This window comes from Pyxicephalus adspersus, chromosome Z, assembly GCF_032062135.1.
Source record: "Pyxicephalus adspersus chromosome Z, UCB_Pads_2.0, whole genome shotgun sequence".
NCBI classification, from domain to species: domain Eukaryota; kingdom Metazoa; phylum Chordata; class Amphibia; order Anura; family Pyxicephalidae; genus Pyxicephalus; species Pyxicephalus adspersus.
The window spans coordinates 80,789,104-80,802,825 of NC_092871.1; the positions used below are offsets into that span (position 1 = coordinate 80,789,104).

Genomic DNA, 13,722 nt, shown 5'->3' on the forward strand with positions numbered 1-13,722 from the left:
TGAGTATGCAACTCAGCTGGACAACTAATTCACAACCAGTTTGTACAGCAAGTGGAAGTGTGTTTGTATACAATAGTGCTAAGATCAGGCAGCACAGCACAATGACAACAAACCGATAACACAACTACAAATGAACACAGGAGTTGTGTACAATAGTGGCAGCAAATCAGCTTATTCAGCAAATGTCAGACTATAAAAAATAAAAGAAATAAAAACCATGACATTTTATATATAAAAGGACTATGTACAAAATACATTCAAATTTCAATATGTGACAATGTGACTTTGAGAATGGGACAAAGGCAAAGAGGGGGGTCAAGTACCAGTTTGGAGTGGAAACCATGCAAACCATGAAGCTAACAATAATGAGGATTACAAAGTCACATAAATGCATACCATCCAAGCAAACCTGAATAATCCCAGTCCAGTTAAAATAGTAATAATGAAAATACATATGTATTTATATACATTTCAATCTATTTTGACATGCACACACAAATGAAATCACTAAATGTTCCTTAATACATGTATTATTACATCTTTAGCAGCAATTTTTTTTTCAAATATTTGATTTCTCTAAAGCCAAACTGGAATGAAATCAAACAGAATGAAACAGATCCAAAATGCTTGGTGACATTTTTTTACATTCATACTATTTTGTAATGACATAATATTAAGTAAAAATTAATATATATACAGCTTGATATAAATTAGTTTGCAGTGTTGCAACCAAACAAAAAAGTAGCAAAGTTTTAAAACAACAACAGCAACAAATCAAAGTATAGATGAAGCAATTATGTGAATTAGTATAATGTAAAAAAAAGGTAGCACTTACTAAAACAGAGTTCAAGCACTAAAGATTCCAATTGACCTGTAATGGACTGTAGATGCGCACAGAACAGGGACCAGGTGTGCGCTAATTAATTGCTATGACCTCACCATTGACATAGCTTAACATATCCTCCTGAATCGCACAGCTTTAAATAAATCGCCTTAATTAGCGTATTCTCAACCCCACTGCTTATTTATAAATGCTGTAAGCCGGCAGGGGACTGCACTAGTACTTGGCCCTGGCTCGCATGAATACACCACAGACAGCAGCGCGTATTTTCACACGGCGAGCTTACGTGCATTAGCATGATAAATCAGCCCCATAGAGGCATCCTTGCGCTTTGTTCTATCTATATTCAGCTATACCCATTTGGAGGTTTTGCAAACAAAGCCATTTCCACAAAAATGCATAGATCTTCTGTTTGCCAAGGAGGACAACTGCATCCCCAAAAGGTATACACAGAACCACCTTAAAAAGGTTGACCTTTCAGCTTGACCTGTAATATATGAACTTTCATATATTACAGGTCTAATTTTTCAAGAATTTTCATTTGATTTGACACCGTTATATAAACAGTTTGCAGTCTGTGCAGTTAACCTATTTGAGAGGAGGTTCTTACAATAATTCTATAGAAGTAGAAGACAATGGAATCATGGTCCTGGAGCCCTGAGCAACAAAAAGCAGGCTCTTCATCAGAAGCTAGAAACTTGCAAACTGTGGAGGCTAACATCACCAGTAGTCTAGTTGCCATGTACATACTCTCATTCCATTTTTCTTATCATTCTTTATGTTGCTGTGGTGTGTAATGTATTAATTTAATTAATTTATTTTCTAATCATTCTTTTAAGGCATGAAAGAAGAGATTACCTAATGAAGATTAAGCAAAAATGGCTTCAATATTGGTTATTATTAAGACTGATTTGAAAGCAAAGAACAAGTATGTATCAAATAAAGTTCCAAAGACACTGTAAAATCACAATTAGGTTTAAAAAAATGGCAATTTACCCTTGTGCCTTCTGAGGAAAGTAATTATCTTTCCAACATTTTCACAAATGAATGGGTAAATATTGTGTTATGAAATTCTGCAGTTTTTTTTCATTTGTGCTTTACTTCTTTTTTTGTAGTTATTGCTTTTCCAGGCCCCACTTACCTTTGGTGATTTTCTGGAACCCAAGTGATTCCAGCGTTGTCCTTTTCTATTACACTTTTTTCCGTAGGTCGCCATTTTTCTTTCTCGAATCTGCAGGTCTCCGTGATGACCTACCAAAAATCTTGCACATAAACAGCGATGTGGCTGGGAGTTTTGTAAAAGTTGCCATAGAAGGCAACCTTCTTTGGTGACAAGTGCCCAAGAAAAAACTTGGGTATCCCAGAAAGCACCACATATGAAAGCACATTATTTCTGCTGCACTAGCCATGGACCTATAGGGGAAGGGACGTAAACAAAAAAAGATAAAAATATCTCTTTTTCAAAAAAACTGCCAATAACTTTCTAATTTAGAGCATCCGTGATTTTGTCTCCCTGGGACAGAACACCTGTATATGTAGTCGGAGGCAAGGGAGAGTGAGACTTTTGTATTTGGTAAGAGTTATACAATGGCAGAGTAAAATCATCTTACCAGCATTTTAGATGCTTTTCCTTAGCAGTAAATGACAGCAGCAGATGCACACCACATGTTCCAATGATACACCCCTTCAGTCCTACTTGGAAAACGTTCTTTCTAGTCTATGGGCTCATCGCCATTCTGCTAGTGTATCTCCAGTTAATGAAGTAAACTCCAGATCTCGGCCAAGGCCTTGCTGGAGGACATATAACTGTTGCTCATCCAAGAAAGTCACCAGATCTGGTCAAACCTGGTCTGCTTCTCCCAAAACCTAAACCTATTCTGCACACTCAGTCTCACTTTCGGCTTTTTACAATTGTCCTCGTAATTGCTTGCATTAGATTAGACAGATATTTTTATGGTGTGACATGAGCTAGGGTAGTTCACACAATTGATTTTATGAAACATATTCACTGGTGTCTATTCAATGGCAAAGGCCATCAAGATAGCTAGAAATCCACTTCCTCTACATACAGGAACACACTGAGGAAAGCATGAGGCCATATTACCATGGGATGAGGAAAACCCAAACTGGCCACACAATGCTTTTTTAACTTTTCTAAGAGGTCAAAGAAACAACCCTTTGCTCCACAAGTCACCACCACACTACAACAACCCACAACTACCCCCTTGCTCATTTCTAAATAGACTGAGTGGAATATAAGTTTTAAATATGTACATTTGGGAAATCTTCTTTGTTTCAATCATTCTCTAGTTGCTCTCTCTTTTGTCCAAATATTATTATAGTAAGGCTTGATTGATCAGATGTGGATCAAGGCCAGGAACAGCATTTGTTCCAGTTTTCGTCCTAACATATTGGAAGAAAAAATACCGTACTGCCAAAAAAAAGACATAAAACAAATACTTTTTAGTGAATGGACTTACTTGACCCTACTCCCCAAATGATAGCAGAGTCACAGAATGTTGTTCATTTATTGGATCATTTCTAGTAACTGCAAAATTAAACACGATGTTTTACAACACACTTTGATCCAGGCAACAAAAGCAATAAGTGAACTTGTGACGGCTGATTTTAGGATCTGCTATAAATAGCCGGTGTTCTCATAAGTCTCAAGTGAAGGTCTGATCATTGGCAGGAAGCTTCAATAAATGCTTTTTGTGTTTGCTTTGTACTGCAATTATCTAGTGTGGATGTTAGAGACTTGACAGGAAAATGGGAGGACATAATTCAAGGTAAGTGCTTTACACTTATAATCACACAAACAAAAAAGAAAAAATATTCAGTAGGGTAAAACCTTGTCCTAGATACAGAATGCAAGAGGGATCCTTTTATTATTTATGGATGGGCTTCCTCTGAAGGCACCACCTAACGGTATTCCCAAGACTGTGTACCCCTTATCTATTTTTAGAGCAGAATCATGCATTTAGGCCCTTGGATATGAAAAATATGCATGCTGTGGTGAATGGGGACAATAGCAATATTGCATGGGAGAGGCCTCATACACCAAAGTTCTGGTATTGCTAACTATGCTTTAATTATGATTGTGGATATCAACTGTCCTTTTAGAAAATCAGAGGAAGGTAAATTAGATGACACAGGCAGCAAAGCACTTGACCCCACTCTTTGTCCCTAAAAATTGCAAGCCATATTGTCTGTAACCACTGGGGAACATTTTGGCAGGTACAAAATGGGGTCAGCAGATTCCATATGAAAATGCTGAGTAAAGCTGGTTAATGGGATACATACCATCCCTTTCTATGAACCCCAGGCACTGAATATACTTACCCATGCTTTTTAATCCAGCTCATTAAAACCAAACTGTGTTTTAAAAGTAACCCATATAAGTAGCTGGGTGTAGAGGAGGCAGAAAACCAAGTTGTAAAACTTAAGCAGGCATCTTAATGCAAAAAGTTTTTTTTAAGGATTTGAGTGTGGAACAGTTTTCCAAAAGTTTTTTTGTGGGATATCAGTGCTGTAATGTAGTTTCTCTTTCTGCAATTGTGCAAGAAAAATGTTCCCCCCTCTATTCTTGTTCTGGTGAATTTACGACATTTTTGATGCCCTCTTTCGGTTCCTATAGTATAATATCTACAATATATACTTTTGCATAAAATGTATTTATGATTTGAACAGGCTATGAGAAAAACATATATCATGAAACATTATTAAAATCACTTTCATTAAAATTATAGTTTCTATGCAATTTTGATAAATGGATTGCAATTAAACAAGTATACACAGGTTAAATTACATTTATTGCTTGTTTTATCTCTTTTAGCAAAACAAGACTTGCAACCTGGGCTGTATTTATCACTAAACAATAAAGGTGTGTGCAAATGTCCAGAATCTAGGAAAACTGCAAGAAAAATTACCAGACAATGTTCATATTAGGCTGTATGGCCATGGTCTGTGGTTTTCTGATTGTAAGTAGGAGTGATTTCTGCAGCAAACATTGGACCTAAATTACCCCGGTGGGGAAATGCAGGGTGATTGCCCTGCCCCCCCAAGAAATAAGAGAGCAGGAAGAAAGTTAAGCCGCATACACACGTGCAATTCTTGTCGTTGGAAAGGATCTTCCACGATCCTTTCCAATGATAACAACCGCAAGATCCATGAACGAGTGCTGTACATACAGCACCGTTCTGCTCTATGGAGAGGGGAGGGGGAGAGCGACGGAGCGGCACCCTGCTGTGCGCTCTCCCCCTTCCCTTGCATTAGGATCGCTCATCGTTCATTGTCCGTGGATCCGCCAGGACGGATCCACGGACGATGAACGACCTGGGCTGTACACACGCCAGATCCTCGCCCGATATCTGTCCGATGCCGATTATCAGGCGAGAAAAATTTGACGTATGTACGTAGCTTTGGAATGGAAGCTTGAGAATGGAATGCTTTTTGTTTTCCAAGGAAACATCCAAAATTACAGTTTAATCTGTTCTGTTCTTAATTCAGCCTGGACTCATTATTCTGCATGAACAATACTATTTAAGATGCTTTGTTACCCCAGTTGCCTGACCAAAAGATCTTCATGATCATGAGCAACATGATCATGCAAATTTTTAATTTAAACTGCACATATGAAAAAAGGGGAACTTTCCTGACATTCAAAGAGTTAGCATTCACAGGATCCTGAGCTAAAAGTATTGAGACTTTCCAAAAACAGATAATGATCTCATTTATACCAACATCAACTTTAAAAATGAAATTGTTTTGATTTTGTTTTCTTGCAGCAAAAATATTTCAATGAACTTTTTAAAAATTTTAAAGATGTAATTTACCTTGCAAGTAGTAGGCTTGGCACCCTTCCTTTCTAAGCTTCTGTAGCAGAGTCACAAGAATCGATTCCTGTTCTTCTGACTGAACCCCAACACGTGTTGGGAAGCTGGAGGTGCACTCATCATACAGAAGAGCCACTCCTCTTGATGCTGGAGGAGATCCTGGGAGAAGGGAGTGGGCAGTAAGGTTTCCTTTGCGTAGTCTTCGAAGCATCAGGCCAGGCAGTGCCACATGGAGAGCCTTCTCTACATGAGAAGAGTCATAAAGTTCCCGGCTACGACAGTCCAGAATACGAACATTCTGAGCAGGAGAGTCCAGCTCATCCCGCAGCCAAGTTGTTGATTTACAGAGGGACTCCATCTGTCAAACTCACATGAGGATAACCATAGGAGTAAAAATGGGGCTTTTAAACCAAATTGCTTTTCTCACAACAAGGAGGGTTGTAAATGTTCTTGCTTTGGTGTTCCTTAATAGTTCAGGGCATTTCCCTGGAAAATAAGAACATGAAATGGTTTAGCTATAAGTAGTTGGTATAAAAGGCTGAACAAATCCCAACCTCCACATTTCCATGCCAGAGTAGTATTGTTCCCTTTAGGGTTGTATTTTTGACTTTTCAAACACAAATGCAGTTATTAAGTTTGCCCCTTCCCCTCACCTAAATAAACCACCTGCTCCCCCCCACCAAATATGTGATGGCCATTGGTAGAAACAGAGAAAACGGTAACCATTGGGTTTCAGTAAGGGTCATTTCAGACTTGCAGTTGACTATAGCATTCTACTGCAGGCTTAACCATGCTTCCAAATGACTTTGCATATAGCTAAAGCTGCACTGGATGTTAGTTTGGATATCTTAACCTCAACTGAACTTATACAAACTCAATTGCACTGCAAAGTATTTGTCAAATGCTGCAAATGACACACTGAAAAACCACATAGTAGTTGAATAAAAGCAAATGGGAGCAACAGCACTTTTTGACAGCAAGCTCGAAAGAGGTCAAAATATAGATATGTTAGCTTTAGGTCAAGGGAAGTAGCAAACACAATAAATGCACATATTTTTGCCGACCAGCTCATCCTGTTAAAGGAAATGGAAAAAACAGATCTAGTGGCAGGATGAATTGGTAATAAAACTTTGCAACATGGATACTCATAAAAACAGAATTGTCCATGTTCATTCTATTGAGGAACTGCATCAAATATGTAATTGTTCTTCTAAACTTCAACTTTAAGCAGCTTCATTGCAGTTGATTATTTAGCCATCCTCCATTGGCTGATGAACAGATCTCTACAATTACAAAATTAGGGAAGGCCAAGCCTTACAAAAAAACTTTGAAGACACACCAAAAATAAATGCTGCAATAATAACTCAAAATCTGTGTCAACTGAAAATAAACTTACACTAATACACTTTCCTATTATAACTGAAGCTTAATGGGTCATTTTATCAGTATCCTGCCAATGTGAGATATCTCTTCAATAAGATCCATTTCCTTTATATCTGAGTATAAAAACAGAGAAAGGGGCATTTTGCTACACAAATACATTTATTATCAACAGAAAACAGAATTAAAGGGTGTCATATAAATCCTGAGTGGATACAATGGAATCCGCTGATTAGGTGGCAATACCTCATAAAACATACTGAAAGAAAGGATAAGATTGGTGTCCCTGGGATTTCAAGCATAAGTGATTATAATTATGTGAAAAATGATACTTGGAATAATAAAAAATGAATAAAAATAAGAGGCATTTTTATTCAGTCTTGATGTACTTTGTGTATTTGTTCCAGATCCGTACAGTGTGAACATTTACCTTTGTTCTGCTGCTTCCTGTAACAAAGACCAGTCATTGTTGCATTCTTTTTGTGCAGAGTGACTGGTCTTGTTTCCACCCTTTCTTTTAGTTTTTTGTAGCGGTTGGGTCCCTCCAAACACCTCTGCTCTCTGCACCAGCACATAATATTTGTTTGTTTGTGTCTCTATATATATCTTTCTGAGCTATTAAGGAATGGTCTTTTAGAAAATACCTACAGGGTTATTTATACATGCAGGGGTATTCCAGTTTTCTTCTAGATATAGAACAACCCTAGTCTAATAAAGCATGATATTGTTGTTTTTTTGGGTTATGTCCCAACTCTAAATGTTTTTAGACAGAGTAGGGAAAGCAAAGAACCTCCATTTGGGAACTTGACTTCAAAAAGGTCAATAAAATGGAACAATGGTTAGTCCCTTTTTTCTGTACTTCTGTAAATCTGTCACAGAAACAAAAAGTAAAGAAGAGACTCTACAATGGCATCAAGGACACCCATGAAAGTTTGTAAAGTAATTTACTTTTTCCTCATATGCTCAGTGCTTTATGCTCATGTTAGGCTTTATGCTCCTGTTGAACTATGGAAGGTAATAATGTTTCTATCCTTGTTTAGATCTGCTCAGCTCTGAGTTCCCCTAGTGCAGACTTTCTCAAGCTTTTTACCATGGGGGAACCCTTGAAAAAACTTTCAGGTCTTTAGGGAACCCCTTCTATAATTACTATCCAAAGCTCACAGTAAATTAGTGGTGGTCAGGGGTAAGAATGTCTCTTACATTGCTGGTCATTGGGATGAATGTCAGCCTACTGGTAACCATAAACATCATTGATATCACTTAATCTAACCTGAGTGGAGCAAATTGCTCATGGAACTTTTAGCATCATTTGGAGGAACCCTTAGGTTCCGTGAATCCTTGGTTGAGAAAAGCCCTACAGGTAAGAATGGCAAATATAGTCACCTTCAGAAAAACAAGTCTTTCAGTATAAAATGTACAAGTAAGGCCAACCCTGGTGAAAATATGAAGATATCTTCAATTTGTGCTATAGATTAAGATACACTTTTGTATTGCCAAGAGTGTGTGTACAGGACACCTGACCATCACACCCATGTGAGCTTGTTGGACATCCCCTTTTAAAACCATGCACAATTATACATAACTCAACACTTTTGAGGTTATACCAACTTCTTCTTTTTTAGGAGGGTCATTTTCCCTGGGTTACAGGGAGAGTTTGTGATAGGGTTTCAAAAAGTTCCCTTAACTGTGGCTGACTGACCTCCAATTTAATGCTGCCTACATAGGAGCCTGGATCAACATTACTTGGAAGAACCAGCTACGTGGCTCTAAAGAAATTTTTAGTTGTCTATAAAGATGCTATTCTAGATGGCACTCCAAAGGCATTATTCCACTGGCCACCAATTAAGGTGACTTTAGGAGGGCTGTATAGAATGTTACCGGTAAAGTTATTGATTGGGTTACAGAAAGAGTTTGTAAGGAAGGTAAGTTTAAGTGTTTGTAAAAGGGATGATAGAAGCGTGTTGGGATTAGAGGTAGGATTTGTTTATAGGTAGAATGAGAGAAAGAACATTTAGTACAGCATATTATAGGCATAACAGTCTATAAACTATACTATTTTTGCTATTCTTTTTCATGTTTTTATACAGTCTCATCTACATTTTTATTTTGTCCTTATTGTCTCTCCCATGTGTATTTTTCCAAGCACAGCCAAAGCCACAGGGATTTTTTTTTTAAATAATCACCTGACACCTTTTTGCAATATAACTTGATATTGTCCTAGGTCTTTGTGTTCTTCCTGAAAACTGAGATCTGGCCTTGATGGATGTTCCAACCATTTGTTCATACTCTCAAACCTACACATTAATACCATCTGGAACCTCTGAAAGCTAATCAAATACAAGTTGTTGAAAATTATAGACTTTTTCTTACAGGCTAAGAGTATCTAAGGCTCTGTCCTTGCTGTGCTGCAGAACAAAAGAAGGCAACACTGAGTCGAAATTTAAAGCTTGTATTTAGTTTTTTATTTCTGGCGTTCCTGACCACATCAATTTAGTTGCGAGATTTGCACACATTTATGATTGGCTACAAATTCAATTAAAACTTGGTTTTATTCCCAATGATGCTGCCTGATGAGGTCTGTGGTACCCTGTGGAAACACCTACTGTGGCCTAATCCTGCTGGTTTGTGCAAAATCAGACCACAACCATCCAATGTCTATGGGTACCGGACAATTGCCAGCCCTTGGGAATGATGGGAAAACATTGTGGTAAGGGAATGCAACTCTTACATTATTTTACCACTAGAGACCTCAATAGAGATTCATAAGGTGGACTGATATGCTAAAAGATTGCCAAGTGAATTTATTACATGCAACAGAGGAGTCATTGTCTAGTAAGAACTCAAAAACTAGACTATTTATTTTTCGAGAACACTATGGGTGGTATCTTTGCAGTAAGTTCCTAGGTCTGTTTACCTGCTGTGATTATGATGAGGAGTTTTCGCCATACCTTTTGGACTTTATTTGTTTTATATTATTGAGAATGTGATCCGGGGCCTACAAGAGTGCGTCGTAACACCCATAATTTCCAGGTGAACAGGAAAAGAGTCAGGGATTATTGCATGGAGATATTGCAATTGGACAATACAAGATATATAAAAAGCCTGTGGTTGACTTAGCTCCCTAGGTTTCATTTGTATCCAACATATCAGTGGAGTGACCCTTTAGGCCAGAATAGTTCTTAAACTATCTGAACAATTGTGCTGAAATAAAGCTTCTCTTAAGGTAGCTGGTCACTTGATCCTAGCATAAGGGGAAGATCAGCCAATCTAAACTCCAATCCCCCCTTTAGAAGAGATCACATGATCAAATGCCAAAGATTTTGGTTATAATACTAGCACTGGACAGAACCTGGAGGAGGACTTTCTTCGTGGATAGTTGGTTTCTCTGCCATATTTTCTTACCAACCATCTTCCTTGTTGAGTGTCCAAAGAGATGAAAGTGCAATTGCATGGCACTGTTGTTGGGAGCCAAAACCATTCAACCTTTAACCTTGATAGGTTATATATACACTACTATATATACACAACATATATACACAACTGTCATGCAAATTACAACAACCATAGCAATTTATAAAACTATTATATGAAGAAAGTTTTGATCTACTAACTTTTAACTAGAGGTAATGCTAGTCACAGGACTTCTTGTAGTAAACTGAAAACCCTTTCCTACTAATTTTTATGCAGCGGTGGTGTTGCCAACCCACTGTGTGCATTTACAAAGCTGGAGTATGGGCGTACGGGCAGCTGTGTTGACACACACAATGTGCCAGTAATCTCCCCTCTGCTGGCATCATACAGTCCATCAGTGCCACTCTCCACACAGCAGGGAAAAGGACAGCAAATCAGTGCCATCAGTGTTTCATAACCACCCACTAAGCACATCCGAAAAAGCCCATGGGGTACATAAACAAAAGGATATTGATGAACTGTTAAATGTATAGGCAGAATACCTTATCTTGAATTGTAGTAGTCTATGGTTTTGAGGTCTCACATTTACTTCAGTATATCCTTACTATTCTTTGTAATAAGAAGAGACAAAAATTCTTGAATATGGACCAAAGCTGAGCATCCCAAGGCTTAGGACCTACCCACCAAATGCAACATCCACTACTCTTGTTGCTGTGCCTCTGATACATGTTTCTCCTACTACTGCCTCACTCTATAAGTCTGAAGTGAGGTCACTAATAAATAACTAGCCCATTACTAAGCCACTGCTACTTTCCATAAAATTGCTATTACACAAACTTTTGTTCTATTTATCTTTTGTATCTCCTATTTATGCATAAACAGAAGTATTTACCTTTCTCGAGAGAGTGTTTGTCTTGCTTCAGTGTTACTGCTTGTCAGCAGGCAATGACTCACAATACTCAACTATTATTTCGTCTGAACACTGAAGCAAACATAATGATCCTCCGTGAGTTAGCTGGAATTTAATTACTGTGTGCTGTTTCCAGGAAATACCTCAATGGCATCGTGCAGACTGATAATCCAGATAGGTAACATCAACGTCCCCACTGAGGACCCATCTAGACAAAAGGTCTTCTCCTATAGGCACTGTCTAGATTTTCTGGAGTTGTCTGTCCTATGGATCTGGACAGCAGTGCAATACATCTCCTTGGATTTACAGGCTTGAATTGACTCTTTATAAAAAAAAAAAGTTAGTTGGTTGCAGGTGTTTTTAGATGGCTATCCAAAGCCGCAGGACATTCCAAGCTGCAACTTAGGTAAAGTAGCTGATTTCTTGGTCATGCGTCTTTGGCGTGAAGGCATCCAGGTATATTCCAGTATGGTAAGTGAAATGACACTCAGAAGTCTCTTTCCCCCTTGTTACTCTTCAGTTTGCTGTGGTTATGTCCTGTCTCGCTGCACAGAGTTTGACTGAGGCATTGAGGATCCTACAGAACTGCAAAGAAGGAAAAAAAAAAGCAGACTGAGTTGGCGAGCCTGTGCTGCATGTAGGGAATAATTGACAAACCAGAGGGAGAGGCTTTTACTGTACTTTTTCCTGGAAATCCTTCCCCCCATTCCAGTTTCCTCCCTCAAGACCCTCGTATGTCTCCATTCTGCAAACAGGCTTCCTACTGACATGACCTCAACAGTGGAAGAGGATGTGATACAAGGGTTCCATGAGCTGACTGAGCACCATTATCATCACACATTCAGCAATATTAAGAAACAAACTAGTTCTGTCAATGTTATTTAACAGCAAATTGTAAAGAACAGTGAACTGCATAGAAAAATGGCATGTCCTTTGGTCATGGTCCTACATTTTGTGCAAGAGGCAATAGGAGTGAATGTTTCAAACTCTTAAACCACTGTCTCCCTGTTCAAGGATCTCCGGGACTTTGTGGGTCCTCCTGGATATCGCTTACTTTGCAGGCAGGTGAGAAGTAGGAGCTGTTCTTCATGAAGACCTAACTGTATTCCTGGTTTCTTATGTGCAAGTGGTATCAGGCTCTATCTTATTGTCAATTTTTATCTCTTCTTGCCTTACCAGCACACTGGAAACCATTTGGACGGGAAATAAGGTAATGAAGGTGTCCACTGTATGACCGCAGTTTAACCAAGAGAGAGTTTATGGTGTTGTAAAATATACTTTTCATCTTTTCCTCTACGCACAAGGATTTGGGTGTTTGCCTTTAGGCAGTAAGTCATTTGGTAGGGTCTGGGTTTTCTTCTTGAATAGGGACCCTTTAGTCCACCACTACATATATGGGTCAAGAAGTGCAAGAGAGCGCCTAAATAGGCACTCCTCAGCTGATCTACACATACATGTATAGAACAATTTAATCAAATGTGGTCCTGGAATAGGAAGTCTTACCTGACCGGCAATCGTTGGTCAGATAGCTGGAGGAGTAACTGGTTTAGGGACAGAGTGCTACTGGAAAGTAATTTTAGAAAGGTTGACTAAAGAGTGAATTTTGGCATCATACCCACTCTCATCTACATATCAAGATGGAGATTTTCTCTTTATGTCAGCTTGACAGGTTTGGTGGTCTGTGGAAGGCTTTAATTGTCGATGATTGTCCATCGGATGGTTGTCATTTGGTGTATTGTTGATGACTCTAGGGGGTTGGACCCTTCATAGAAGTCATTGTACATATACATAATTCAGTACCATTCATTAGCCAGTAGGTGTTTGGCTGATGACGGAACGGCGCTTAATGTAAGATCTTGATTAGGTGACACCCAAAGACCCTCTCCTGGCAATACTCTTTTGTTTATTTTGCGTACAGTGTATTTGTCTACTGCTATTTATGTAATAGTTTATTAATAGGCTGTAGTGGCTGGTTTAAAATCCATTTCAAGCAGTGACAAATCTATCAGTCATGCAACATTCTACTATGATTTAGAGAACATTTATTCTGAACTAGAAAGGCCATCACAATAAAATTGATACATGCTGAGAAATCATTAGCTTCTAAAAGTCCCCGGTAAATAAATTATTACCCTATAAAAACAAATTCTGTACAAAAATAAGAGATGATTAAGTAGGATTGATAAAATGTGGGGTACCTGGCACAATAACCAGAGATTATTGGATGATTGGGACACAAATCAGACTGCCTGTTGCAAAGTCTATGGATCAGATTTTATGTATATTTGTGACCCTCATGTCTGCAATTTTGAGCAGCCGACTGAGCTACATTTGAATAGGTCTGA

The 13,722-nt window shown here is 38.4% G+C and overlaps 1 protein-coding gene across 2 annotated transcripts in view; it reads right to left on the reverse strand.

Moving 5' to 3' along the window:
• The window catches only part of DUSP9 (dual specificity phosphatase 9), a 49,688-nt gene that overhangs the window by 18,810 nt on the left and 17,156 nt on the right, over nt 1-13,722 (reverse strand). The window contains exons 2-3 of one of the 2 annotated variants that reach the window (XM_072429566.1): nt 11,360-11,962; nt 5,677-6,162 (exon numbers count right to left, since the gene is read on the reverse strand). In XM_072429566.1, coding sequence (XP_072285667.1) covers nt 5,677-6,034 — 358 coding nt within the window. In that variant the 5' untranslated portion in view covers nt 6,035-6,162; nt 11,360-11,962. The remainder of the gene's footprint in view (nt 1-5,676; nt 6,163-11,359; nt 11,963-13,722) is intronic. The other variant, XM_072429567.1, reaches the window with a different exon arrangement.